Below are 26976 nucleotides of genomic sequence, written 5' to 3'. Positions count from 1 at the left end.
GACAGTTGCAGGGTCCCAGGGTCATGTGATCACCTTTTGTGAACCTCTGACAAGCAAAGTCATTAGGGAAGCCACTTAACAACAACCATACTTCTAACTTCAGCGATTCACTTAACACCTGTGGCAAGAAAGGTCGTAAAATGGGGCAAAGTTCACTTAACAAATGTGTCACTCAACAACAAAAAATTTAGGCTCAATTGTGGTCCTAAGTCAAAGACTACCTATAATATGTACAACAGCTGATTTCCTGAGGGAAAAAATAAAAATCTAGTAAATCAAAATTATTCTCATACCTGAGTTGGAGGTTCAGTCATGGTTTCCACTCCCCCCAAACAAAGAGTCGACTTCCTTCTATTCTTCCCTGTGAGGGAGACAGAATTTCAAAAGGGATAATTAATAAAATGGGAGGAGAGGACACAGAGAAGATGAGAAAGTTAGGATTTATCAAAGGAGTGGAAGGACCTTATATTACCTCCTGAGGTCTCCTGAACTGGATCTCCCTGAGGGATCCCCCTGAAAGGCAGTTCTTGAGGGAGATTTGACAAATGCACCTTTGTCTCAGGATCTCTGATCTCCATTGCGAAGGACTTGAAATAGGATCCAGGAAAAAAAAAATTAATGGACATTACACATCATGAAGTGGTGCTTACCTCTGCTTAACATCTGATAAACTGCCAAAGATTTTTCAAATCTCAAAGGAATTTCAAATACACGTTTGAAATGTAAATATAAAATGGAACTTTTTACCAACTCTACTGGACTTGTGACAAAGGAAAGAAATACCGGGGTAAGATTTATATTTCACCTGCAACTCAACCTGCTCCTTCTTCTCCTCCGCCTGGCTCAGGAGGAAGCCTTCCACCAGGGCCACCGCCTGGGAGCTGGTCTCTGCTCCACACTCCCGCACCCAGCTCTCCATCTGCAGGGGCAGAAGGGCCAGGAACTGCTCCAGAACCACCAGGTCCAGCATCTGCGCTTTTGTGTGCTTTTCTGGTCTCAACCACCGACTACAAAAGAAGTGGAGTCGGCTACAAAGTCCTCGGGGACCCTCATCCTCCTGATATTGGACGCTCCTGAAGTTCCAGGCCTGAACTTGTGAAACGATGGTTCCTTCTTCCAGCATCTTCTGCCCAGTTCTTGCCCAGATCTCCCCACGGATTCCAGACTGAGCACTGGAAGGGCCTTTTCCACTTCCCTCACTTGCTAAAGGAAGGCCAGCCATTCTCTCTCTGCCCTGTAACACAATTCAGAATTAGTGCAAGGAAGGTTGTGTATCTCCAAATGCTTTTTCATTTCTTGGCAGAAATACCCATCTGGTTCTGTTCCAATACAGGAGGAAGGCGCTGGGAATAAAATGAAGGCTGGAGGCTGATTGGAAAGGAAGCAGAACCACCAACCACATGTCATTCTGGGACGGCTGACAAAATGGAGTTCAGAGTGGGATTCCTATGGGGTCATGGCTGGCACTCTATAGGCTAAAGGGGAAATGCAAATTCTACAATTTTATCTAACACCCAAGAGGACAAGTTCTGGGATCAGATTTGAGATTTTGAGATTTTTTGAGATTTTATTAACATTTGTAGGCCGCCCTTTTCCCTGAGGGGACTCAGGGCGGCTCACATAAAATCAGGGAGGGGAAATACAACGATGACATAGACACATATAATAAAAGTAATAAGCAACATACACTCATCATTCGGGAGGGGCAACTATCCTTGTCCCCAGGCCTGACGGGCTAGCCAGTTCTTCAAGGCTGTGCGGAAGGCCTGGACGGTGGTGAGGGTACGAATCTCCACGGGGAGTTCGTTCCAAAGGGTCGGGGCTACTACTGAGAAGGCCCTCCTCCTTGTAGTTGCCAGCCGGCATTGGCTGGCCGATGGAATACGGAGGAGGCCCAATCGGTGAGATCTAATTGGTCGCAGGGAGGTAATTGGCAGGAGGCGGTCTCTCAAGTATCCAGATCCACTACCATGCAGGGCTTTATGGGTGACTAATAGCACCTTGAAGCGCACCCGGAGATCGACAGGTAGCCAGCGCAGCTCGCGGAGGATAGGTGTTATGTGGGTGAACCGAGGTGCACAATCGCTCGTGCGGCCGCATTCTGTACTAGCTGAAGTCGCCGGATGCTCTTCAAGGGCAGCCCCATGTAGAGCACGTTGCTTGTATGTATGTATGTGATTCTCTATCCATTCACATACATTGTAATTTTCTTTTTAAGATCTGAGTGGGACTGGAGGATTACAGAAGGCACTTGTGTTGCTGTCATATGACCATGCATGGTGGAAATTTCTAAGTTGGAGAACCTTTATAAAAAGTCTCCCATCTTTGTGATCTGGATTCTTACCATCCTGTATGTTTTCTTCCTTCCTTTGGGGACTTCTGCAGAATCTCCAGATCGCTGTACGTGATGAAATGTTATGAAAAACAGGGGCAAAGAGAGGACCTTGTCAAGATTGAGACCACTGCTCTAAAAACAGGAAACCACAACCTGTGTTATGCCATTCATATATCAGGGCAAAGCTCAACTTTGTCAACCTTTGGCTTAATTGTGTTGCTTATCTAAAGTTTCTGCCTGATTCAATCTTTCTGAATGGATTACCAAATCTGCATTTCTAAAAACTGCCCCCCTCAGTTTCCCCTTGGGGCAGGGAGACTGAAGCTGGCTTCTGCTTCCCTTAAGAGCACGATTCTCCATTTCTCCCTTAGGGGGAATATAATATTCTGCTTCTTTTTAATATTTCCCCAAAATGTTATTCTTGGAGGGGGGGGAGGTTTCCCACACATTCATAGCAATGTTCACCTAGCCATGGGAATACCTAAAGTCTTCTTAGCCAAAGAAATAACATTGTCTGTAAAGAAGATGAACAAAAGACCTCCATTTTGTGATTCCCTTACAGAAAAGGGAATATATTCAAACAGCCAGAAAGTTATGGATTGGACCATTCATCAACACTCATCCCCACATATTGAAAAGTATTTTCTGAACTGGTAAAGTGATGACTTCCATCAAGAAGATTGAGTGTATTTGGCATTTTGGATCCTTTCAATTTCTTTTTGCTCACAAGGAGAGACTTTCTTTTTTAAAGTGTAGATCAAAGCATGAAAGTTCAGTTCACATCAAATGAAATGCCAGTTAATTGATCCTGTCTTGGGATGCTGGTTTACTGCTTTCCTAAGACAAATTAGAAAGGGGATCCAAACCTAGTTTAGTGTCATCCAGCACACAGTGAGAATGAAGGCATCATCTTCTGCCTCTCTTCCTTGCAAATATATTTCTTATTTCCTGCTTGAGATTTGCCATGCAAGCTCTCCCCCTACACAGGAGCTTTCACCGGGAAATGGGATGGGAAGGACTCTACAGGTTTTTCCCCACACACACTTTCCTTTCTGAGGATCTGGTTTTGTTCCCCAGGGCAGCATGCATGGACTCTGCTCTCCCCCCGCCCCATGCCTGTTACAATCATGGAAAAGGGCGGTTAGGAGGGAGGGAAACATAGGTTCGGGGAGAGTTTCTCCCACTCCTAAAACTCAAAAAACTGAACCCCTTTTCTTAGAGGGCCAATCCTCCGTCTCCCTTTCTGTGAGAAGAAGAAGACACACACACACACACAAACATACACACACACACACACTTACCTTTTCCACCTCTGGATCTTTCAGATTTTCTCTCCGCCTTTCTAAACTCCTCCACAGCACATGTGGTTAAAGAGAGAATCTAGTAGTATCCCAGAAAGGCAAAACCAAATGACGTCACTGCCTTCCCAACTTGTAACAGGGTCCCAAAGCTGAAGTGCCCCCCCTGGTGGATTTTCTGTGCACGGAAGGTGCTCATACAAGAGTGGAGAAATAGGAGAGAAGGCGAATAGGAGAACAAGCCCTTAAGCCCTCAACCACACTCATCCCCCTAGAAATAGTTTTCTGAGATGGTAAATGGATGACTTCCACCTAGGATATTCAGTGTATTTGACATTTAACTAAAGATGAAAATTCAGTCCACATCAAATGAAATGCCAGTCAACTGACCCTGGTTTAGGAAGCTCCATTTCTCTTTCTTCCTACACTCAGCCATGCAAGTTCCCACAAGATGCCCTTAACACAAACAGGTCAACCAAATCGAGGGGCTCAGTTCACATGAAACACAAAGGCTTAAAAGCACACAGGTGAACATTGTGGGAAGTTATCATAGAGCCCTCTCCCAGAAAAATTAAACATCCTAGGAAATATTGAAAAGGCAGAATATTTCTCTGGATGTGAAAAGAAAGAAACATGCTTTAAAGGACAGAATAGTTGTCTGTAGCGTCCTGCCCATTCACACTTTGTCAATAGGCCATTGAGAAGGCCAGGCTAGCCCACTTTACATAATAAAGACTCCTCCACTGCAGTTGCAGGGCGAAGGGATATTACTCAACTCTCCACATGGCATCTGAGAACCCATCTATGGATTCAAAACAGCCTAGAGAGTAGCCCCCTGCATGGCCCCATGGGAGTCTGACAACCAATCAGAATACATTTCTTACACAGGAACAGGAAACAGAGAGGTGGGACTAAACAGGTTATAAAAAGCCTAGCAAGCCCCTTCCTCAGCCCTTCTCTCTTCTCCATCAACATTGAAACATGTGATCACCTTTTCTGTTCAGGGCTCAAGCCATGTGGCCCTGTCCAACAATAAACCATCTTTCCAAGCAGCCTCCATGTCTCCAGTGTCTTCTTCCCCACTTGGAGCTGAAACCAGAAGGACATTTCTTTCAACAACATGATGATCTGGTTCACTACCCTCCTATGACCAATTGAACTGCAGAGGCAGCAAACCAAGTTTAGTGTCATCCAGCACATAATGGGAATGCAGGCATAATCTTTTGCATCTCTTCCTTGCTAACCTTTTCTGATTTCCTGCTCGAGATGCAAGCTCACCCACTTCCCCTATCCAGGAGCTTTTTCCGAAGAAATGGGGCAGAAAAGACTTATCCAGTTCACCCCTTTTCTTTCTTGGGACCTGAATTTATTCCTGATCTGGACTTCTGCTTCCCCCTCTGCCTGTTAGAATCATCGAAAAGATTGGTAGGGAAACATGGGATCTGGGGGTCTCCCAGTCCCAAGACTCAAATGATTGTATCTGAATTAGACACAGGGTGCAGTTCTGGGGCAACTGCCCTGTCACGATGTTCTTTTGTTTTGCCAGCTGTGCTTATATTCTAAGACATATGGTAGGCTGACACTTCTCTGTAAGCCTAGTGTGCATGTCCCTTTCTTTTTCTGTTTTGCCTGCCATGAGGAGGTGTGCTAGGAACTTTACAGGGGTGGGTTTCTCTCCCCGTTCCAACCGGATCGGTTGGAACGAGGCCGGCGGCGTCCTCGCGCACGCAAGCGGCGTGCGCGTGCACGCACGCGGCACGCGCATGCGTATTAGCGTCTGCGCGATGCTCCAGCTGCTCCTGGAGGATCACGCAGGCGTTCTGCGCATGCGTGGAAAGCGCGAAATTCAAAAAAACCGGGTAAGGAGCGGGCGCGGGTGTGCGGGCGCGCGCGGGCGCGGGGGGGGGGGGTTTCGCCGTTCCCGGAAGTTACTTACTTCCGGGTTCGGCGACCAACCGGATCGCAGGGACCGGTGCGAACCGGTTGAAACCCAGCCCTGGAACTTTACCACAATGTAGTTATTAGCCAGTAAGTTTGTTTGTTATTTATTTTATAATAAAAATATGTTTCTTAGAATCTACCTCAGGTTTATTTTACTTAATCATAAAGTAGACTCCAAGGAAAAACCACGATTCACCCCACATCAAACACAGGGCTGAATTTACAACTCTCACATGCCCATCCAACTGGGTGAGTGGAAGGTTTCTTCTATAGTTCTGTAACTTTTGAAGTTTGGGATTTGTGCACTATGGGCTTTGTGCTCTGAAAGGGGGTTGGGTAATTCTTATTGTGGCTGATATCTATGTCTTGTGTTAGAGTTTTGGGTGAGGGGCTGCTTGCTCTAATCCTATCATTCTGCTTTTGTTAGCTGTCAAAATTGCCGGAAGGAGTTTCGAAATATCCTGCGATGAGTAGATTTCTGCAGGCAGTATTTGCTTTGCTTATGAATGGAGCCATCTAGATAGCTGGATTCCTGTTGGATTCCTGTTTCAATAAGCTCCTTATCTTCAGTGCTGCATCCCTTTGCAGTTAGTTTCTTATTACAATGTTTTCTTTAGGCATCTGGCTGGAATGTGGAATGGGCTTCAGGCGGTTTTTATTAGCATCTTGGTCTTTTGACTTTTCTGAGGCTTTTCCTTATGGATAATATTTTTTTGATGGTTAATATTTTATTTGGGATAATGGGGGGGTTGATTTCTTCTTACATATGGGAAGAATCCCCCCCCCACCTGCACACACCAGCCCTTTCCACCTCTGGCTCTCTTTCCTTTAAGATGTTCTGTCAGGGCTGCAGCCACAATCCTTTTGGATCTTTGGCCTGCGACACTTTCTATTATTCTACTATGCCTTTTCTATTGTGGGAGAATGGGAGGGGGGATTGTATGACTTAGATGCTATGCAGCCAAAACAAAATCCCATTCTAGAAAGGCAAAGTCATCCTTTGTACCTGACCGGAACTGGATATGTGGAACTGCCAGCATGGCAGTGGAAGATTGGACCATGTGATGGACTTGTGGGTGTGGGGGCAAGATCGTGAAATTTCAACTGGGTGGGGAAAACCAGGAAGCTTTCAGATTCAGGTTTTCCCAGATGTGCCAACATGGCTCTCTTAATATATTGGAAGTTTGAGCAATACTTTGCCTTGGACTCTGATTTAATTTTGGAGGCTATTTGGAACCCAGACAGATTCTTTTTAACTGCCTGCGAAGCTCAAAGGGTTAAAGAGAGGGAGTCTAGCATCCTGGGAGGCAAGTCTTATGATCTCACTACTTTGCGAACCTGCAACAGTGGCCCAATGCCCAAGTACATGGTGTTCCCTTTTTGTTTGTAGAGTCAACACCCTGGTGGATTTTCTATGGGCCGTAGGTGCTGATGCCAAAAGTGGAGAATGGTGCATTTCCCATGGGAAACCAGGAGAGGGCACTCATCCTGCCCTTGATCAGAAAGCCTTCCCAATCCATCTGCTTTTGACAGTGTTATGCTGCAGTAAAGAATATTGTATTTAAAAGTACTAGTTTTAAAAAATAACATTTCCTAATAAGAATCTCTCTTAAATTTTTGTTGCTCAGAAATAACCATTTTCCTGACAGTTAGAAAAATAGATCAGTGGAACAACTTCCCTTTAGAAATTCCAACACTTTTTCAAAGAAGAGATTGGAAAACCATTTGTCTGAAACGGAAAAAAGTCCCGATTTTTGTAGAAAGGGTGCTCCGCCCCTTTTTTGGCTTCACTACGTGGCTTCCTCTTGGAAACATTTTCACTCATTTTTCCAGGTCTATCTTGTCTATAGATGGATTAGTGGCTGTGCGCCGGGAGGACGGCCTGCGGGGCTGGAGGCTGCGTGGTGGCTGCGCGCTGCCGAGCACAAGCAGGAGTCGCAGGGCGGGATGACCGAGCGGCCTTGCACGCAGCTCGCCTCACTGCCCGATGGAGGCTACCCGGCTGCTTTCCCTCCACCCTCATCTTTTTCCTCCCCTTCCTCCTCCTCCTCCTCACTGAGATCTGGATGCCCGACAATGCTTTCCTTTCCTCCGCGTTTGGCCCTTTCGTGCAGAGCCGCAAGATTATGAGCAATGCGGGGTTGCTATGGTAAGGGCGCCCGATCCCAACTGGGAACTGCTGCTGCTGCTGCCGCAGGGACCCAGCGGCACCCGATCCCTGCAGCAGTAGCTGGCTCTGCTCCCGGCCGCGGGCCCCTGCCCTGCTGTGTCCAGTGCGTCTTCAACAGCAAGCGGGTTGCCCGCCCGGCTCGCTGCCGCTGCCCCTCCATGGCCGGGTCATCCCAAACGTGCACGACCCGGAGCTTCCCGCGCCTAGCTGCATGGCACACACACACGGGCATTCAAGGAATCCAGCATTTTTTTTAAAAAGCAACAACGCCGGATTCCTTGAATGCCCGCACGTGTGTGCAACGCAGCTAGGCAGGGGGAGCTCCGCTTGGGATGACCTGGCTATGGAGGGGCAGTGGCAGCAAGCCGGGCAGGCAACTTGCTTGCTGATGAAGACGCGCTGGACGCGGCAGGGGCCTGCTGCTGCGAGCAGAACCAGCCACTGCTGCAGGGATCGGGTGTTGCTGGGTCCCTGCGGCAGCAGCAGCAGCAGCAGTTCCCAGTTGGGACCAGGCGCCCTTAGCGTAGAAACCCTGCATTGCTCGTAATCTTGAGGCTCCACGCGAAAGGGCCGAATGCGGAGGAAAGGAAGGCGCGTCGGGCATCCAGATCGCAGCGAGGAGGAGGAGGAGGAAGGGGAGGAAAAAGGTGAGGGAGGAGGGAAGCAGGCAGAAGCAGCCGCAGCAGCAACAACCATGCTGCCCGGGGTGGGCGTGTTCGGCACCAGCCTGACTGCCCGGGTCATCATCCCGCTTCTAAAGGATGAGGTCTTCGCGGTCCAGGCGCTCTGGGGCCGCACTCAGGAAGAGGCGGAAGAACTGGCCAAGGAGATGAGGGTCCCCTTCTACACCAGCCGGATAGACGAGGTCCTGCTGCACCAGGATGTGGATTTGGTCTGCATCAACCTGCCGCCTCCCCTCACCAGGCAAATTGTGGTGAAAACTCTGGGTGAGTCTCCGCGGAGAGCTTGGCGGGCAGCTGGCTGGACTTCTAAGAGGTGAGGGGGGAGGAGGCCGTGGAAGAAGCCGCAGCGCCTTGAAATGGAAAAAGGCCTGCTTCCCCCCCCCCCAATGAGACGCCTTCCACAATAATAGGAGAGGAGAGCCAGCCTGGATACAGCAGTCACAAGGCAGAAAGTAGCTGAGAGAAGGGGTGCGGGGGTTGGGAGAAGGCATGGGACGGGCTCCCAGCAGCAGCTGCTCGGATTTGCCATTTGAGAGAGAGAGAGGGAGGGAGGGAGGGAGGGAGGGGGAGAACGCGAGTGTGTGTATCCCTCCTTCCTTCAGCCCAACACTCTCGCTGGCATTCTGGCCAGACGAGAGGGACTGCAGAGGGTCTAGGGCAGCGAGTCATTCAATGGGAAAGTTGCCTCTTGGAAGAAATGACCCGGCTTGGCTCCCGCTTCGTCTCTCCTGTCTCTTTGCGTCTCCATTCGGTCGGCAGATTCAATCCAGCCAGCAAGAAGGGATTTGACCAGCATTTTTCACTAGCCAACCACCGGAAATTGGGCTTCAGCTTGTGAATTAAGCACCTCCAAATTGGGCTTTCTTCCCAGAGTTTGGATGGAAAAGATGCCAGTGGGCATCTGCTTGGCCATCAACATAGGAAAATCCTCCAAGCCAGCAGAGGGGGCCTTGGCATATATCCCCTCCTAGCCAGTCATCGTTGGTTGAACTGCAACCTGTGAATCAGGCACCCCCAGGATGGGTCTTAAACCCCGGTCATGGATGGAAGTAATGCCAGTGGGCACCTGCCCTCCCTCAGCAGATGGCACCATGGCAGATAACTGGGCAGTGGCCAACCCAGAGATTGACCCCCCCCCCCCAGAGTCCAGTCTCAACTGCAATGCCACAACAGGTTCTTACCCCACCTTCCTACAGAGAAGTGTTCTTGATAATGGAAGGAGGGATGAATGAGGGGAAGGCTGCAGGATGGATGGTGGAACAATGTGCACCTGCAATGCCCCAACAGATTCTTACCCCACCTTCCAACAGAGAAGAGTTCTCGACAATAGAAGAATGGATGAATGAGGGGGAAACTGCAGGATGGATAGCAGAACAATGTGATGAGGCGGTTCCTAAGTTTAGAGATGTAACTAGGTTCCTTCCCTCGTGGGGCCCAATAAAATGCCACCATTACTGTCAACTTAGCCACAGAGCATCAGAGTGCTTAGCTCCAGCCCCAATGCCACAAACGTGCACACCAACTGCCACGGTGGTAAAGAGAAGGCCCCAGATGCCACCAGAAAATAGTCATCTGGGGCAACAATCTCTGGAAGAGGATCCCCACCTAAGGTGACGAAGAGTCCTACCAATGGGGAGGCCTCAGAGGAGGAAAATGCCAAAGATGACCCAATGGTGAGTGCACCCATCCTCCCCTTCGCCTTCCAAGCCAACCTCCAAGTACCCGAGAAGGGGGTGGAAGGGGAAGTTGAAGCAGTTGTGGACACTGGTTGCACTCAATGCTTTATCAGCATGTCGATTGTAAAGCAACTGGGTATACGCAAAAGACATCTAGCCTGTCCCAATCGGGTTGAGCAGGTAGATGGAATGCTAATTGGAGGGGGCCCAGCCACGCTAATAACTGAGCTGGTAAAGTTACAAGTGGGCTGCCACTATGAGCTTCTCAGATTCATTGTGGCTCCAGAGATGCCAGAAAATACTATCTTGGGTCTTGCATTGCTTGACAAGTGGAGGTCTACGATAAAGTGGGAAGACGGCGGTAGGAAATTGATGATTGCATTTGGGCTGCTACCACCAGGGGAGGAATAGGGCCACTCAGGGACGATTGAACCCAAGAGCCCAGAACCTTCAGCACAAAAACCCAAGGGATCCAACAAGTACCAAAAACCTTGTTGGGGGATGTTTTGTCAAGAAAACCACAGTATGATAGTAAGAAGTTGTTCACCCCATCATTTCTTCCTCCCACCAAAAGACAGCCCAAGTCACAAATCGAAGTCAGGATAAGCTGATGACAGCTATGAAATTGGCGCTCCCTTACAGACCAGTGGCTCAACAATAACCAGGATATCCTAATGATGGAAAATGGATTAGCCTGGAAGGGGTCCAAACTGTACATCCCCGCAGGGTTGAGGCTGGAAGTTCTACAGCGAAGCCATGAGGAGGAACTAGGAGGTCACTTTGGAGTCCTAAAAACGCTTCACCTTGCCAGGCGTCAATTTTGATGGGCAAAGATGGAATCAGAGGTGGAAGATTACGTAAAAAGCTGTGCTACTTCCACAATGATGAAACCACTGCCGGAAAAGTCCCCTGAACTACTACAACGAGTGGCCAGCCCTAACCGACCATGGGAAGAGGTCGCAATGGACTTCATCGTGGAACTCCCAGACATCAGTGGGAACACAGTAATCTGGACAGTTATTGATTTGGTTTCCAAGCAGGCGCACTTCATCGCTTGCTCAGAGTTGCCGTCCTCAAAGAAATTAGCGAAAATGTTTGTGAAACACATTTGTCGCCTGCATGGATTGCCCAAGAGGATCATTTTAGACCGCGGAGTCCAGTTCACAGCCAAATTCTGGAGAGAGGTTCTGAGGTCCATTGGGTCCACACAAGAACTGCGCTCAGAGGTTCATCCCAGCATGAACTGTGCAGCAGAAAGAGGTGGAACAATACATCCGATATTATGTGCACTATCAGCAAGACAACTGGTTGGACTTGCTACCCTTCGCCGAAGTGGCGTACAACGATGTGGTCCACAGCAGCACGGGATTAACGGCTCTCCAGATTACCAGTGGCATGGAATTTGTTGCCATGCCTGAGCTGCCTAGAGAACCTTCCTCCTTCATGTCTTTGAATGAATGGATGGACTCACTAACGAAAGGCTGGGAGAATATGAACAAGGCTCTAGCAGATGTCGCAGAAACCTACAAGAAGCAAACTGATAACACCGCTCGCTCCAAAACCAATGTTCCCTCTAATTTTTTTTCAGTGTGAGCGGAAAAGTATAGTGTTTGAGCGGCATATTTTCATGCCTGAGCACCTGAATTTTTTTCACATATGTCACCTAAGATAACAACAAAATCAGTATTATTTGAAACTCAAAGTTATGTTTATTCAAGGGGCCCGCTTAATTAAAAGTGTTATATAATATCAGTATCACTTAACAACGCTCCTGCTTAGCAACCAAAATGTTGGCTCAGAAAGTCTGGCATTTGAAGCACGCAAGTCTTAAAGCTGTTGTTACAAGACCCTTGCACCCCTAACCCTTTAGGGAAAAAAAGCCCCAGGGGTCTTCAAACGTGACAGCTTTAAGACTTGTGGACTTCAACTCCCAGAATTCCTCCCTGAGGGGAATTATATATTTGGACTGTTTCATAGTTACATTAGAGAACTACATTGTTAGAACTTAGCACAAAAGATACCTTTTATCTGAAAATCCAAATAGAGTAAACCTGCTATTATCCCAGAGCACTAATGTCATTTGTCCCAATCTGTTTTACGAGTCTGTATTAAAATAGATAGAAACATTTTCACTAAATTTTATAGATCTCTATTTCAGGAACCTATCAGAAGTTAGGGCAAGATAAGAGCGGAAGAATGAATTTTGTTGCAGGTCATGGGGATTTTTTCAGCATCTTAAAAGTGGAGTGCATGTACATTGAACTAGCAATACCCATTTAATAACAAAAGGAAATGGCTGAATTAAATTTGGTAAAGTTGCAAGCGAGCTGTAAAAAGCTTGTGGTTTTTAAAATCATAGAATCAGAAGGGATACTGGAGGTCCGTGACCTGTCAAAACCGCGGAGGACAAAATCGCGCTCGACGAAAGCGCGCATTTGACGTCATAACAGCGTGACGAAAAAAATTAAAAATTGAAATAAAATTAAAATTAAAGCAAGCTGATTCACATAAAGGTAAGGGTTAGGGTTAGGGTTAGGGTTAGGTTAAGGGTTAGGGTTAGGTTTAGAGCGTTAGGGTTACGTTTAGCGTTAGGTTAAGAGTTAGCGTTAGGTTTAGGGTTAGGTTAAGGGTTAGGTTTAGGGTTAGATTTAGGGTTAGGTTAAGGGTTAGGTTTAGGGTTAGGTTTAGGGTTAGGTTTGGGTGGGTTAGGGTAAGGTTTTCACTTTATTTTTACATTTTTCGATCACAGTGCGATGTTTTCGTCGCGCTGTGATGCCGTCAAATGCGCGCTTTCGTCGAGCACAATTTTGTCCTCCGCGGTTTTGTGGTGGAACCCTGGAGGTCTTCTAGTCCAGCCCCTTGTCCAAGGCAGGAGTCTTTATATCATCTGAGACAAATGGCCCTCCAGTCTTTTGAAAACTGTAGCAAATGAATTAAGATTCCATTAATTTTAATTGTTCTTACTGTCAGATTTCTCCTTATTTCCAGCTTGAGTCTCCTGACAAGTTTCCGTTGCTTCTTGTCCTGTCCTCAGGTGCTATTGCTGCCACCTCCTCCTCCTCCTCCTCCTCCTCCTCCTCCAACAGCACCAACACATTTGCTGCCCAGCGCTGCGGCTGAGGTGAAGCTGCCAAAGCTCCCGCTGGCACCCCCGCAGCGTTGGGTGGAAATCTGGCAGTGCTGTTGGAGGAGGAGGAGGTGAACCAGCCTGCCACCGCCGGCCACCGCCAGCCCTGCCGCTCTTCCTGCCCCCTTCCCAGCCCCACAGTCCAGCGGTCTCAGCAGAAGCAGCCCCGGGTCTCCGCTGCCGCTCCCCGCATTTTCTGGATGGGGATCCCTTGGAGAGGGGATTCCTTCCTGCGAGACCCTGTCCAGAAAATGCGGGGAGCGGCAGCGGAAACCCGGAGCAGTTTCTGCTGCGACCGCTGGACTGTGGGGCTGAGAAGGGGGTGGGAAGAGCGGCGGGGCTGGCGGTGGGAGGTGGTGGCAGGCTGGTTCGCCTCCTCCTCCTCCAATAGGCAACAGCACTGCCAGATTCAGTTGTAGCCGCCTGCAAAGAACTTCCACACGTTTCCTTAAGAAATCTCTGCGCGGCAGATAAAACCTGCTGCGCGGGGTTTCCTTGCAACGTGCGCGGTCGCGCAGGCGTGCACCTTAGAGGGAACAGTGTCCAAAACCCCTTCCATGTGAGGGACAAAAATTTTGTGTCTACCAAATACATAAGTTTAAGAATGCTTAGCAAGGAATTTGGTCCAAAATTTCTAGGTCCATTCTCAATAGTGAAGATAGTTAACCCAGTTATAGTTCGACCCAGTCTACCCAGAAGTCTAGGGAAAATTGGCCCAGAATTTCATTGTAGCTTGTTGAAGCCAGTAATTGGATCCAGTATAAGACCGTCCACCCAAGCTTTATCTCCTCCTGTAGTGATAGAAGGGGAAACACAATCTCAGGTGGCAAAAATCGTAGCCTCCAGGCTGAATAGGGGTCGCTTACAGTATTTAGTGCATTGGAAGGGTTACCCTTTGTCTGAAGCTACATGGGTGAAAAGTTGGAACCTAAAAGTGGAGAAGTTAGTAGAACAATTCCTTGAGAAGTCTCCCAATAAGCCAAGGGGTCCCCCTGAGGGGGGAAGAGGTGGTTAATTGTGTTATGTTAACTTTTAAGTTATTCTCTTTTCAGAAAACGTGTTTTTTTCTGAGGAGAGGCCGCCTGTCAGGCCTGCAGTTATATACCTTTTAGGATCTTTGGCCTGCCACACTCTCTTTTATTTCACTGTGCTGTTTCATTAGTGTAAAAGTTGGGAGGGGAAATAGTAAGGATTAGAATTGTGGAATGTGTTGTTGTCATTCTTTTCTAGAAGCCCAAGGTCATCTTTTGTTACCGCACCTCTGCATCTGATTGGAACTAGATTGGTGGAAATGCCAGCGTGGCTGAAGATTGGACCATGTGATGGATTTATGGGTCTGGGGATAAGATAATGAACTTTCAACTGGGTGGAATCCCTGGAAGTTTTCAGATTTGAGATTTTCCACAGATGTGCCAACATGTCTGACTTATTAAATTGGAATTTTGAGGAAAGGTTTGCCTTGGACTCAAATTTAATTCTGCATGATATTTGGAACGATGACTCTCTGCTCTTTTCAGTCTCTTTATTGTCCAGCTTTACCCAGAATTATTACTGACAACTGAGCTTCAAACCAACATGACACTCTCAAATCCTGAAATATGTTCCCTCCAAATCCTTCCACAAATCTTGTGTTAATACATTTTTAAATCAACTAAAGAGTTTAATACGTAAGTATAATACATAACTAGGACAAAACTACCCAACTGATATTTAATTGATTTTATTTAAATCGAATTTGGACTCACCACACTACAAAAGAGCAAAACATGGCGATAATGCTTGAAAAGAAAATTGCACATGCACTTGGAGCGCTTCTGGCTCCTTTTGTGAGAGGAATTGTTCATCCTTTCAGCTCTTCCCACATGCTCTACATTGATCTGCATGTGACAACTCCCTCATATCATGAGGACTTTGACTGAATAATGTTCAATGCTTCTGCATAGATACTGGCTGATTCAGGTCTCAGTTCTACACTAGGGATGCAAATTTAACTATTGTGGAGGATCCCAGTTCTCTACCATGCTATAATTTGATTATTATTTTTTTGAAATTTTCCTTTTGGGCTAAGGGAAGCAGCATCTGTTAAATGTCGCTCTGAAAGCTATGACTAACTGGGAGACTGCTGGCAGTTGGGAAACAGGAAACTCATTTCTAAAAAATAAAATAAAATGAACGTATATACCACGGATTTCAAACTCCATGTGTCACGTGGCCATCATGTGACATATTGCAGCAGTTTCCCTATTCGTGGAGCTGGGGTAGGCGTGTCCTTCACGTAACACAACCAGCCTGTGAGCCGCTAGTTTGACATTTCTATATACTGTATATATAGATACATTCAAAAATATATAAATCATAATTATAATGACTCATGCCTATTGTTTCTTTTTTCATTACTAAAAACCTTTTTCAGAGTTCGGTCTGTAAATTTGAAATCCATTCATAAAACCCATTAAATCAATAATTAGCATTCATTCTCATCCAAATATATCTTTGTTTTGGGGATTCTCCAGTCTATGAATCATGTTATGGGAAATAAGACTATGGGATGTGCTGAAGCCCTTTACACACTCCATTCATTTATATGGCTTCTCCCCTGCGTGGATCCTTTGATGGGATGTAAGGTCACTGCTTTTTCTGAAGCCCTTTCCACACTCCATGCATTTATAGGGTTTCTCCCGTGTGTGGATCCTTTGATGCCTTGTAAGATGACTGCTGTTTCTGAAGCCCTTTCCACACTCCATGCATTTATATGGCTTCTCCCCTGTGTGGATCCTTTGATGGCGTTTAAGTTTACTGCTTGTTCTGAAGCCTTTTCCACATTCCATGCATTCATATGGCTTCTCCCCTGTGTGCATCCTTTGATGGGTAATAAGGCTACTGTTTCGGCTAAAGCCCTTTCCACACTCCATGCATTTATATGGCTTCTCTCCTGTGTGGATCCTTTGATGGCGTGTAAGATTACTGCATCTTCCAAAGTCCATTCCACACTCCATGCATTTATAGAGCTTCTCTCCTGGGTGGATCCTTTGATGGATTGTAAGATTACTGCGTCTTTCAAAGTCCATTCCACACTCCATGCATTTATAGAGCTTCTCTCCTGGGTGGATCCTTCGATGGATTGTAAGATTACTGCGTCTTTCAAAGTCCATTCCACACTCCATGCATTTATAGAGCTTCTCTCCTGGGTGGATCCTTCGATGGATTGTAAGATTACTGCGTCTTTCAAAGTCCATTCCACACTCCATGCATTTATATGGCTTCTCCATTGTGGATGTCTTTTTATTAACAGTCTTTTTTCCATGTTCATTGAATTTATTTGTCTTCTCTCCCATGTGAAAACTTTGCTGTGACTCAAGAGACCCATTTTCTTGAGAAGGTGTGAACTTCCAACTGTATTTCTTTCTTTTGTCTTTGCCTATATTGGCTCCTCCTTTGGCTTGTGATGCACAGGGTCCATTTATATCTAATGTTTCTTTGAAGATTCTTACACCTTTCTCAATATATTTCTTCTTTAGTTTTTCTTGTTGATCAATAAAGTCCTGCATCTGAGAAACAATCGAAGGAGATGACCTTTCCTTATTCCAGTTATTCAACAGGTTTCCCTCCTGATTTTGGAATTCTGTTTGAATTGCGGGTTTCTCGATTACATCTCCTTTTCTGAATACTTGGAATGGTTCTCCAGAGTCTTTATTCTCATTCTCACCTTCAAAGTGAAAGAGAAATGAAAATGGGAGAAAGGTTAGGGAAAGAGCTCACTCTTGTCAGAAGTCACATTGATTCCCTTCAGGTATTGTGCCAAATTCCAATATATACTACATATTTGTATCTTAATAATGGCATGGTATAGAAATGATAACATCTCTATTGATGAGGCATAAAACCTTGCAAAAGACATTAAGTCAAAAAACCTGAATGGCAACTCTTGATAGGACTGATGTGGAAGCATCTGGGCCAAAATAGTTGAAAATCTGTGTGATGAAGTTTGGCATTACCTCAAACCAAGAAATTACTTTGTCATAAAATGTTTAAATATAAATATAAATTAGATAAGATATATCTAAGCAAAATGCCATTGACCTATTTCCTTCCTAGGATCACTAGAAAAACAGAACTTTCCCTTCTCCCTCTGAAGATATCAATTTATAAACGTTTTCATAAGAACTAGTTAATGGCATCTAACTACAAAAGGTCTTCCTGAACTCTCTGACTGGAGAGTGGGAAACCCTTACCAAGAGAGGCCACATTCTTATAATTCTCCAGCATGACTTCCCAATGCAGAGCTTTTTGGTCAGGATCCAGTTGAGACCACTCCTCCTCAGAGAAATAAACAGCCACCTCCTCAAAGGGCAGAAGACCCTCCTGAAAGGGAGAAAAAAATACAGAACAGACCAAGGAAGAACTGCAGGATCTTTCCTATTATTAAGAATTTTATATAGCAAACTCTGCTCCTCCTCAGATTGCAAGGAAGCTGCTAGTAGTCTGAGCCATTGGCTGGACAGTAAATAAGAAAATGAAGGATGTTTTCCATTGAAGACAATTCTTAGCCTATGCAAAGTTGGATTGTTTGGCCTCCAAATCCAGGCACAAGTCAGAAGATTAAATTTTACTTTCTAAGCTAATGGGGCCTTGGCTAATTGTTCTTTCAGAACACTTTTTACTTGGAGACGTTTCTATATTTTGACTGTCCTGGGATTTTAATATTCTTAACTGTTAACTGTGTATTTTTCTTATTAATGATTGTAAATGAGGCATTGGAAAAATGGAAGCTTGCTAGTTTGAATATTTAAATATTTTTGAGGTTCCTAGCACAAATTCAATTCAAATAATTACAAAAATGGGGCACCATGTAGGATAGTGTAGGGCAGGGCAGGGTAGGGTAGGATAGAATAATTTAGTTAGAAGGGACCTTGGAGGTCTTCTACTCCAACCTCCTGCTTAGGCAGGAAACTCCATACCATTTCAGACAAATGGTTATCCAAGTTTCCACCCATTTGCTTTAGAGAACAACTTGACTCCCTCTTCTTTGTGGCAGCCGCTGAGATATTGAAACATTGCTGTCATGTCACCCCAAGTCCTTCTTTTCATTAAACTAAACACACCCAATTCCAGCAACCATTCTTTATATGCTTTAGCCTCCAGTCCCCTAATCAGCTTTCTTGGTCTTCTCATCTAGGGTGGACAGGTGCTCACTTACCTATTTTAACTTGTGTTCCTAATCTGTTTTTTGTGGCGCTGTTTTTGATAAGTTGGACTGGTTTTTTCCTTTGTGTAAAGGCAGATGAAAAACATGAGTTAAGTAGTTCTGCTTTCTCCCTATTGCTTGTCACCTTCTTGCCACTTTCTCCCACCAATGGATCAATTGTTTCCTTGACTTTTTAAAAGTTTTTAACATAGCAATAGCAATAGCAGTTAGACTTATATACCGCTTCATAGGGCTTTCAGCCCTCTCTAAGCGGTTTACAGAGTCAGCATATTGGCCCCAACAACAATCCGGGTCCTCATTTTACCCACCTCAGAAGGATGGAAGGCTGAGTCAACCCTGAGCCGGTGAGATTTGAACAGCTGAACTGCAGAACTGCAGTCAGCTGAAATAGCCTGCAGTGTTGCATTTAATCACTGCGCCACCTCGGCTCAACATGTTGAAAGACGCTTTTATTTTTGGTCATAAGCGTTAGTTCATTAGCTTTCCTCACTTCACCTTTGCAGGCTTGGGCTATTTGGTGATATTCTGCCTTAGTTATGTGCCCCTCTTTCCCTTTTTTGTACTTGTCCTTTTTGTCTTTCAATTTATCTTTATGTTCTTTATGCAGACATGCTGATTTCTTTTGAGAACTGTTATTTTTCTTCTTCATTGGTATTATGGTAGGCTGGGCTTTTATAATCTCACTTTTCAAAATTTCCCAAGCTTCTTGAGTTGTTTTCCCCTTGAGGATTCTCATCCATGGAATCATTCCCAAGGTCTCTCTAAGTTCAAGTTTGTCTTTTAAAGCCCAAGACTCTAGTTTGACTTAGTTCTATTGCTTGTGCTTGCATAATGTGGAATTCCGGTATTGCATGATCACTCCCCCATAAGATTCCTATAGCTTCAACACCTTCTATCATTTAATCTCTCTGAGAATTAAGACCAATCTGGTTGATTCCCTTGTTCCCCTTCTCTACTTTTTAGGAAACAAAGTTGTATGCTAGGTTTATCAGGAACCTGTATGATCTTCCACTTGGTGCAGCGTTTGTCTCCCAGTTGATGTCAAGGCAGTTATCAGCATTGTTGTGCTCTATTTCTGTAGAGATGTAGTTATTTCTTATATATAGTGCAACTCTACAACCTATTTCATTTGGTCTATTTAAAAAAAATAAAAATAGCTGTATTACCCTATAGTTGTATGTTTCATTTGTAGGTTTCAACCCACCAAGTTTCTGTCATGGCAACAATATCGTATCTGGCCTCATTTACTTAAATTTCTAATTCACCCTGTTTATTCCTCATACTCTGTGCATTGGTGTATACACAATTGCATCCATTTTGACTGACCATGTGTTTACTGTCTACATAACCTGTGTTGTGTCTGACTTCCCCTACTTTCGTACCACCTGTTTGATTGCAGATTGTATGCACTCACTATTAAATGCTTGATTTTGCTTGACAGCAAAGTTGACATTCTTACCCACACAAACATCTATGTTATATGCACTGATAACCCTATTAATTTTAGATTGCTGGGGACAGAAATGTTCTGTATCAATTAATTCTCTGTCCGCACTGTTTAGTTGAAATGTTTATCCAGAGCATCTGTGAATTTAATGCCAAGCAATCCATTTGTTTGATGGACGCAAACCATCTTTTTTGTACAGTTTTTCATAGGACAAGCTGCAGACATCATGACTAACATAAAGAATTCTGTAAAACATTATTTATTGAAAAGTTGGGAGAATAATTAGTGAAAACAGTTTTGTTTTTAAAGTACTAGTCTAAAAAGAAAATCCTAAAAAGAATCTCCAACCAAAAGGAAAGGGGAAAATGGCAGGAGACAGTACAGGTAGTCTTCAACATACAAAAGTTTTTAGGGATTTACAACGAGAGTGACAAAAATGACATGCCCGTTTTTCATACCTATGACTGTTCCAGCATCCCCATGGCCGCATGATCAAATTTGACTCATATTTATGACAGTTGCAGGGTCCCAGGGTCATGTGATCACCTTTTGTGAACCTCTGACAAGCAAAGTCATTAGGGAAACTACTTAACAACAACCATACTTCTAACTTCAGTGGTTCACTTAACACCTGTGGCAAGAAAGGTCGTAAAATGGGGCAAAGTTCACTTAACAAATGTGTCAGTCAACAACAAAAAATTTAGGCTCAATTGTGGTCCTAAGTCAAAGACTACCTATAATATGTACAACGGCTGATTTCCTGAGGGAAAAAATAGAAATCTAATAAATCAAAGTTATTATCATACCTGAGTTGGAGGTTCAATCATGGTTTCCGCTCCCCCTAAACAAAGAGTCGACTTCCTTCTATGCTTCCCTGTGAGAGAGACAGAATTTCAAAAGGGATAATTAATAAAGTGGGAGGAGGTATGCTATAGAGGAGAGGACACAGAGAAGATGAGAAAGTTAGGATTTATCAAAGGAGTGGAAAGACCTTATATTACCTCCTGAGGTGTCCTGAATTGGATCTTCCTGAGGGATCCCCCTGAAAGACAGTTCTTGAGGGAGATTTGACAGATGCCTCTTTGTCTCAGGATCTCTGATCTCCATTGCGAAGGACTTGAAATAGGATGCAGGGGAAAAAGAATTAATGGACATTACATATCATGAAGTGGTGTGTACCTCTATTTAACACCTGATAAACTGCCAAAGATTTTTCAAATCTCAAAGGAATTTCAAATACATGTTTGAAATGTAAATATAAAAAAGGAACTTTTTACCAACTCTGCTGGAGTTGTGACAAAGCAAAGAAATACTGGGATAAGATTTATATTGTACTGCAGAAGATTCTCAAAGTGGGCATGAAAATCAAACCAGAAACTTTTCTGTTAAGTTTAATAGACAAAGAGATGGAAAAACAATCTCGAACTTCGCTGTTATATATGTTGAGAGCAGCAAGGATGCTCTTTGCAAAGTGGATGGATATTTTAGTAGCCACAAAGAAGTCGTCATTGGGAAAACTGATGGAAGAGATGGAAAAATTAACTGCTTTAGTTAAAGAAAAGACCAAGCAAACCTTGCTTCTACTTTGGAATCAATAATGGGTTTTCTTCTTGAAATCAAAAAATTGAAACTTTGATTGAGTTTTGCTGATTACATAAGTTTGTTGTTATATAGAATTTGCTAGTACATATTAAGTATGTAAATGTAAAACATTGAACTTGTAATGTTACCATTTTATTTGACTGTGCTAAAAAGATTCAGATTTTCAATGATTTTCCTTTTCCCCATTTACCCTACACTTCTTTCACTTCACTTCCCCCTTTCCTACTATTTTCATTTTCTTGCATTTTATATCTTAATAAACCTACAAAAATTTGATACAAAAATCTGAACATATTATTATATTCAGGCCCAAGAAGAAGTCCTCTCACCGGCAACTCAACCTGCTCCTTCTTCTCCTCCGCCTGGCTCAGGAGGAAGCCTTCCACCAGGGCCACCGCCTGAGAGCTGGTCTCTGCTCCACACTCCCGCACCCAGCTCTCCATCTGCAGGGGCAGAAGGGCCAGGAACTGCTCCAGAACCACCAGGTCAAGCATCTGCGCTTTTGTGTGCTTTTCTGGTCTCAACCATCGACTACAAAAGTAGTGGAGTTGGCTATAAAGTCTTCGGGGACCCTCATCCTCCTGATATTGGATGCTCCTGAAGTTCCAGGCCTGAACTTGTGAAACGATGGTTCCTTCTTCCAGCATCTTCTGCCCAGTTCTTGCCCAGATATCCCCACGGATTCCAGACTGAGCACCAGAAGGGCCTTTTCCACTTCCCCCACATGCTAAAGGAAGGCCAGCCATTCTCTCTCTGTCCTGTAACACAAATCCAAATGGGTGCAATGAAACCTGTGTATCTCCAAATGCTTTTTCATTCATAGCAATGTTCATTTAGCCATGGGAATACCAGAACAAGCCATTAAGCCCTCCTTGCCAAAGGGATCATTTTTTTCTCTACATGAAGATCAAGAAATGGCCTCAATTCTGCAATTTTCTTATAGAAGAAAGAATAAATCTAAGCTAGTAGATCAGAACATTCATCGACACTCATCCTCACAGAAGGAAGCATTTTTCTGACCTGTGAAGTGGTGACTTTTAGCAAGAAGATTCAGTCCATATGGGCATTTTGGATAGCTTTTAATTTCTTTTTACTCAAAGGGAAAGACTTGCATTTTAAAAATATAGCTCTACATTTACCTTTATGCAGGGTTTACACAACATAGGACATACAAAAGCCCAGAACACGTTCATAAAGCATGAATATTAAGTTCACAAAAAATGAGACGCCAATCCTTTGACCCTGGTCCATTTCTCTTTCTTCCTTCACTCAGGGGGGCAGGGTCACACAATGTGTCCTAAGCACAAACAGGTCAATCAAATCAGGGATTCAGTTCCTATGAAATATAAAGGATTAAATGCACACAGCTCAATACGATGACGTGATTGACTACCTTCCTCAAACAAATTGAGTTGCAAAAGGCTTCAAGCACAGTGAGAATGTAGGCACCATCTTTTGCATCTCTTCCTTTCAAAGTTGTTTTTGCTTCCTGCTTGTGTTTTGCCATTCAAGCTCCCCCTCTCCCCTATGCAGGAGCTATTCTCACGAAATGGGGCGCTCCCTTTCCTTTCTGGGATCTGGAATTCTTCCTGAGGGCAGCATGCATCTTCTGGAACTCTGCTTTGCTACGATCATGGAAAAGGGCGGCAGAGAAACATGGGAATTTGGGGTCTCCCGCTCGTAAGATTGACTTGGTGTATGCACACGCACAGTCACACACACATACACCTACCCTTGCCACCTCTTTCTTCAAAGACTTCCTTGCAGCCTTTTTAACGGCCTGCGACGGTTAAAGGGTTAAAGAGAGAGAGTCCAGCATCCTAGAAAGGCAAGACCTAGTGACGTCACTTCCTCTTCACCTGCAAGAGCGGCTCAACGCTGAAGCGCATGCGGTTCCTTTCTCTTTGTAGAGGGAGCCCCGGATGGGTTTTCTGTGCATGGAAGGTGCTCGTGGAAGAAGGAGAGATGGTGCATTTCCCATGCAAGGCCAGCAGGGGGCTCTCTTGAGAAGCCTTCTCAATCTGCTTTGGGCAACGTTATAATTTACTAAAGAATTCCTAATAACAATCTCACTTAAATTTTTGTTGTTCGGTAACAACCCAAAAAGAAAGGTACTATTTCTACTAGCTTGACTTTCTGAAGGAAAAGCATAATACAAATAATTTTCTCCTCTTACTATAATTGGAATTTGAACCTATTTCAGCTCTGCCATAGGAAGGGTCAACTTCTTTCTACTCGTCCTTGTGAGGGAGATACAATTTTAAAATGTATAATTCATAAAGTAGGAAGAATTGCTCTATAGAAGACAGAGATGAAAGGTTGAAAGCTGTCAGGTGGGTGGCCAATCGGTGGCTGGTAGTTTTCCCACCGGCCGGCAGGCGCGTCAGAGCCAATCAGGAGCCTGAGGCTCTGGCCACGCCTGCCGGCTGTGTCAGGAGGACGCAACACTATGGGGAACAGGAGGACCTTATATTACCTCCTGAATTGTCCTTACCTGGATATTCCTGAAAAATCCTACTCAAAAAAACAGTTCCTGGGGGAGATTTGATGGAAGCTTCCTTCAGTGTGTGTGGGGGTGTTCCAATTTTTTTGGTACATGTTTGCTCGTGTGGGTGAATGTGCTCGTGTGCGCTTCTGCACATGCCCAAAAGTGTCTGGGTGGATAGGCGGAGCCTTTCGCTGCCAATACTACCTGTTTGCTCGATCTGAGACAAACCAGGAGCAACCCACCTCTGGCTTCCTTCCCTCAGGATCTCTGATCTCCATAGAGAATGGTTTGAAATGATAGACAGAAGAAAAGAAGAAGAAATGGACATCATACACCTCAACTCATGCTCCTCCTCAAATTTGCAGATGGCACTAAGATGGCAGGAGCAGCCAACGCCCCAGAAGACCAGTTCAGGATCCAAAAGATCTTGGCAGGCTTGAACAATGGGCCCCATGCAACGAAGTGAAATTTAATGTGGAGAAAAGCAAGGTTTTACACCTGGGCAGGAAAACCCAAAGGTACAAGTACAGATTAGGTGAAGCTTGGCTCAAAAACAATAACTGTGAGAGAGACCCTGGTGTTTTAGTGGACGATCAGTTAAACGTGAGTCAGCAGTGCGTGGCAGCAGACAAAAAAGATAATACAATGCTTGGTTGCATAAAGAGAGGCATAGAATCAAAATCATGTGACGTATTAGTATCACATTCTAAAGCCTTAGTAAGCCCACAGCTGGAATACTGCAACCAGTTTTTAATCACCACATTACAAAAAAGATGTTGAGACTTTAGAAAAAGTGCCAAATAGAGCAACTAAGATGATTAAATGCTTGGGGACTAAAACACATGAAGGATTTGGCTTTGAGTAGTGTTGAGAAAAAGGACTGGGAGGGACATGATAGCAGCATTCCAGTATTTGAGAGGCTGCCACAATGAGGATGGGATCAATTTATTTTGCAAAGCACCAGAGTACAGGACAAGAAACAATGGATGGAAACTAAACAAGGAGAGAGGCAACCTGGAATTAAGGAGAAACTTCCTAATAATGGGGACAATTAACCATTAGAAAAGCTTGCCTTCAGAAGTGGTGGGTGCTTCTGTTTCATCACTGGATGTTTTTAAGTGGAAACTGGACAGTCACTTGTCTGTAATGGTATAAGATCTCTTGCTTGAGCAGGGGATTGGACAAGACCTCCAAGATCCGTTTTAGCTGCATTCTGATTGATCGATGGATGCTTACTCTCCCACATTTTTCTAGTTTACCAAGAAGCAGGTTGTGATCTACTTTGTCGAATGCCTTGCTAAAGTCTACGTCCACAGCATTTTGCTGGTCTTCTAATTTAGTCACTTTGTTAAAGAATGAAATAAGATTGATTTGGCATGATGCTTTTAACAACCCTTTGCTTGCTACTAGTTTAAAATCTACAGTATTTGTTTATAGATTTTCACAGAATTTTTTTCTTCTCTGCACTCTTTCTGGAATCTTAATATATTTTGGGGGGATCATGGTGATCAAAACTCGATTCCAAGTGTAGTGTTACCAGTGCAGTCTAAAGTGGAACTAACCCTTCTCATGATCTTGATACTGTCCCTCTGTTGATGCATCCTAGGACTGCATTAGCTTTTTGGTAGCTGCAGTACAGTGCTGGCTCATATTTAAATGATTATCCCCCTAAGACTCTAGATCCTTCTCACAGTTTCTGCTGTTAAACCAGATACAATATCTTCCATACCATTTGTTTTTCTCTCTCGCCTAAGTTTTTTTATATGGAAAGAAAGTTTCCTCTGTGGATTTGGTCTTCCCAGCTGGGAGAGCATTACCGTGTGGTGAAAGAATTTAGGATCGAAACCCTGAACACAAGCAGATCAACCAAATTGAAATTTAATGATCATTTGACTCCTGCCTATAGTACGTGCATGTATAGTATATATTCTTTTGTAGATAAAACCTATATTACTTACAAGCCTGTTTGCTGTTATTGCTTGTAGTATAGCTGTGCGCACCCTGACAAAGTATGAGCCTGGGGGAAGGAGACAAGATGGCCACACATTAGCAGCTCCTGAAATAAAGTTCTGGTTTGTTTGTCCCTTCTGTCTTACCTCTACAACTCAAAAATTCCATTCACAGGGAAGAAAGAACCTAGACCAGTTCCAGCAATGAAATTGGGACCCATCAATCCACAGATCATGAATAAACAGAAAAACATAAATAGAAATTCTCCAACCACAGAACCTGAGGATTCCAGCAGTTAGGAGAGGTTTCTCTGGATAGGGAGGTGACAATGCAAGAAAAAAGAGATTCAGATACAATTAGTGAAAGAAAGAATGTTGATGGAAAGAAAAAAGGGGTTAAAAAAGAACTGAATTAACTTCTCTGCTCTTTTCAGTCTCTTTATTGTCTAATTTGACCCAGAACTATTTCTGACAATTGAACAAAAAGGTTCAAAACAACATGACCCTCTCAAATTCTGAAATATGCCCCCTCCAAGTCCTTCCAAAAATCTACATGTGTTAATACATTTTAAAGCAGCTAAAGAGTTTAATACATGAGTATAATACATGACTAGAATATAACCACACCACTGATATTTAATTAATTTTATTTAAATCCAATTTAGACTTCTTCTTAAGAAGGTGAGAGACAAACATGCCCCAAGTAAATTGTTTGAAGCTGATCCTACCCATTTAACCATCACCCCACACTCTCAAACCAAGTGCACGCTGAGAAGCCAGACTCCATTTCCCTTAAAATTTGGAGAAGGCAGAACCCACCTTAACCTGTGGAACATAGTCATCCAAAGATAAACCCACACACCATTCCAAGCTTGGAGTCTTTTATCCACATCTGAACTTGGAAACTGCCAATCATGCCTGGGCTTGGGGAGAAGGCCCTCTCCTTCCTCCGTGGTTCAAAGTACCCAAACTTGGAATGCAGTGTGTGTCTCTGTGTGTCTCTCTGTGTGAGTGCACACATATGCATGCATAAGGTGACCAGATTTTAACATTG

At 44.4% G+C, this 26976-nt stretch overlaps 2 protein-coding genes across 2 annotated transcripts in view; both read right to left on the bottom strand.

Annotated features, from left to right (window-relative positions):
* The window catches only part of LOC116524024 (zinc finger protein 91-like), a 91624-nt gene extending 69777 nt beyond the window's left edge, over positions 1 to 21847 (bottom strand). Inside the window, 9 exon segments of the mRNA XM_032239122.1 lie at positions 294 to 361; positions 473 to 587; positions 806 to 838; positions 14976 to 14979; positions 15715 to 16936; positions 17463 to 17592; positions 20690 to 20757; positions 20885 to 20999; positions 21815 to 21847. Coding sequence (XP_032095013.1) covers positions 294 to 361; positions 473 to 587; positions 806 to 838; positions 14976 to 14979; positions 15715 to 16936; positions 17463 to 17592; positions 20690 to 20757; positions 20885 to 20990 — 1746 coding nt within the window. The 5' untranslated portion in view covers positions 20991 to 20999; positions 21815 to 21847.
* Positions 21848 to 23211, bottom strand: LOC116524023 (zinc finger protein 24-like; the record flags this gene model as incomplete). The annotated part of the gene is made up of 3 exons (XM_032239121.1): positions 22625 to 23211; positions 21897 to 22243; position 21848 (listed from the first exon to the last, which is right to left on the bottom strand). Coding segments are annotated over exons 1-3 (402 nt in total), but the record flags the coding sequence as incomplete, so codon positions are not given.
* Between the last annotated feature and the right edge of the window lie 3765 nt (positions 23212 to 26976).

Source organism: Thamnophis elegans, chromosome 2 (genome assembly GCF_009769535.1).
Source record: "Thamnophis elegans isolate rThaEle1 chromosome 2, rThaEle1.pri, whole genome shotgun sequence".
In the NCBI taxonomy this organism is placed as follows: domain Eukaryota; kingdom Metazoa; phylum Chordata; class Lepidosauria; order Squamata; family Colubridae; genus Thamnophis; species Thamnophis elegans.
The sequence above is the reverse complement of the archived record's forward strand: the minus strand, read 5'-3'. Positions and strand labels throughout refer to the sequence as shown.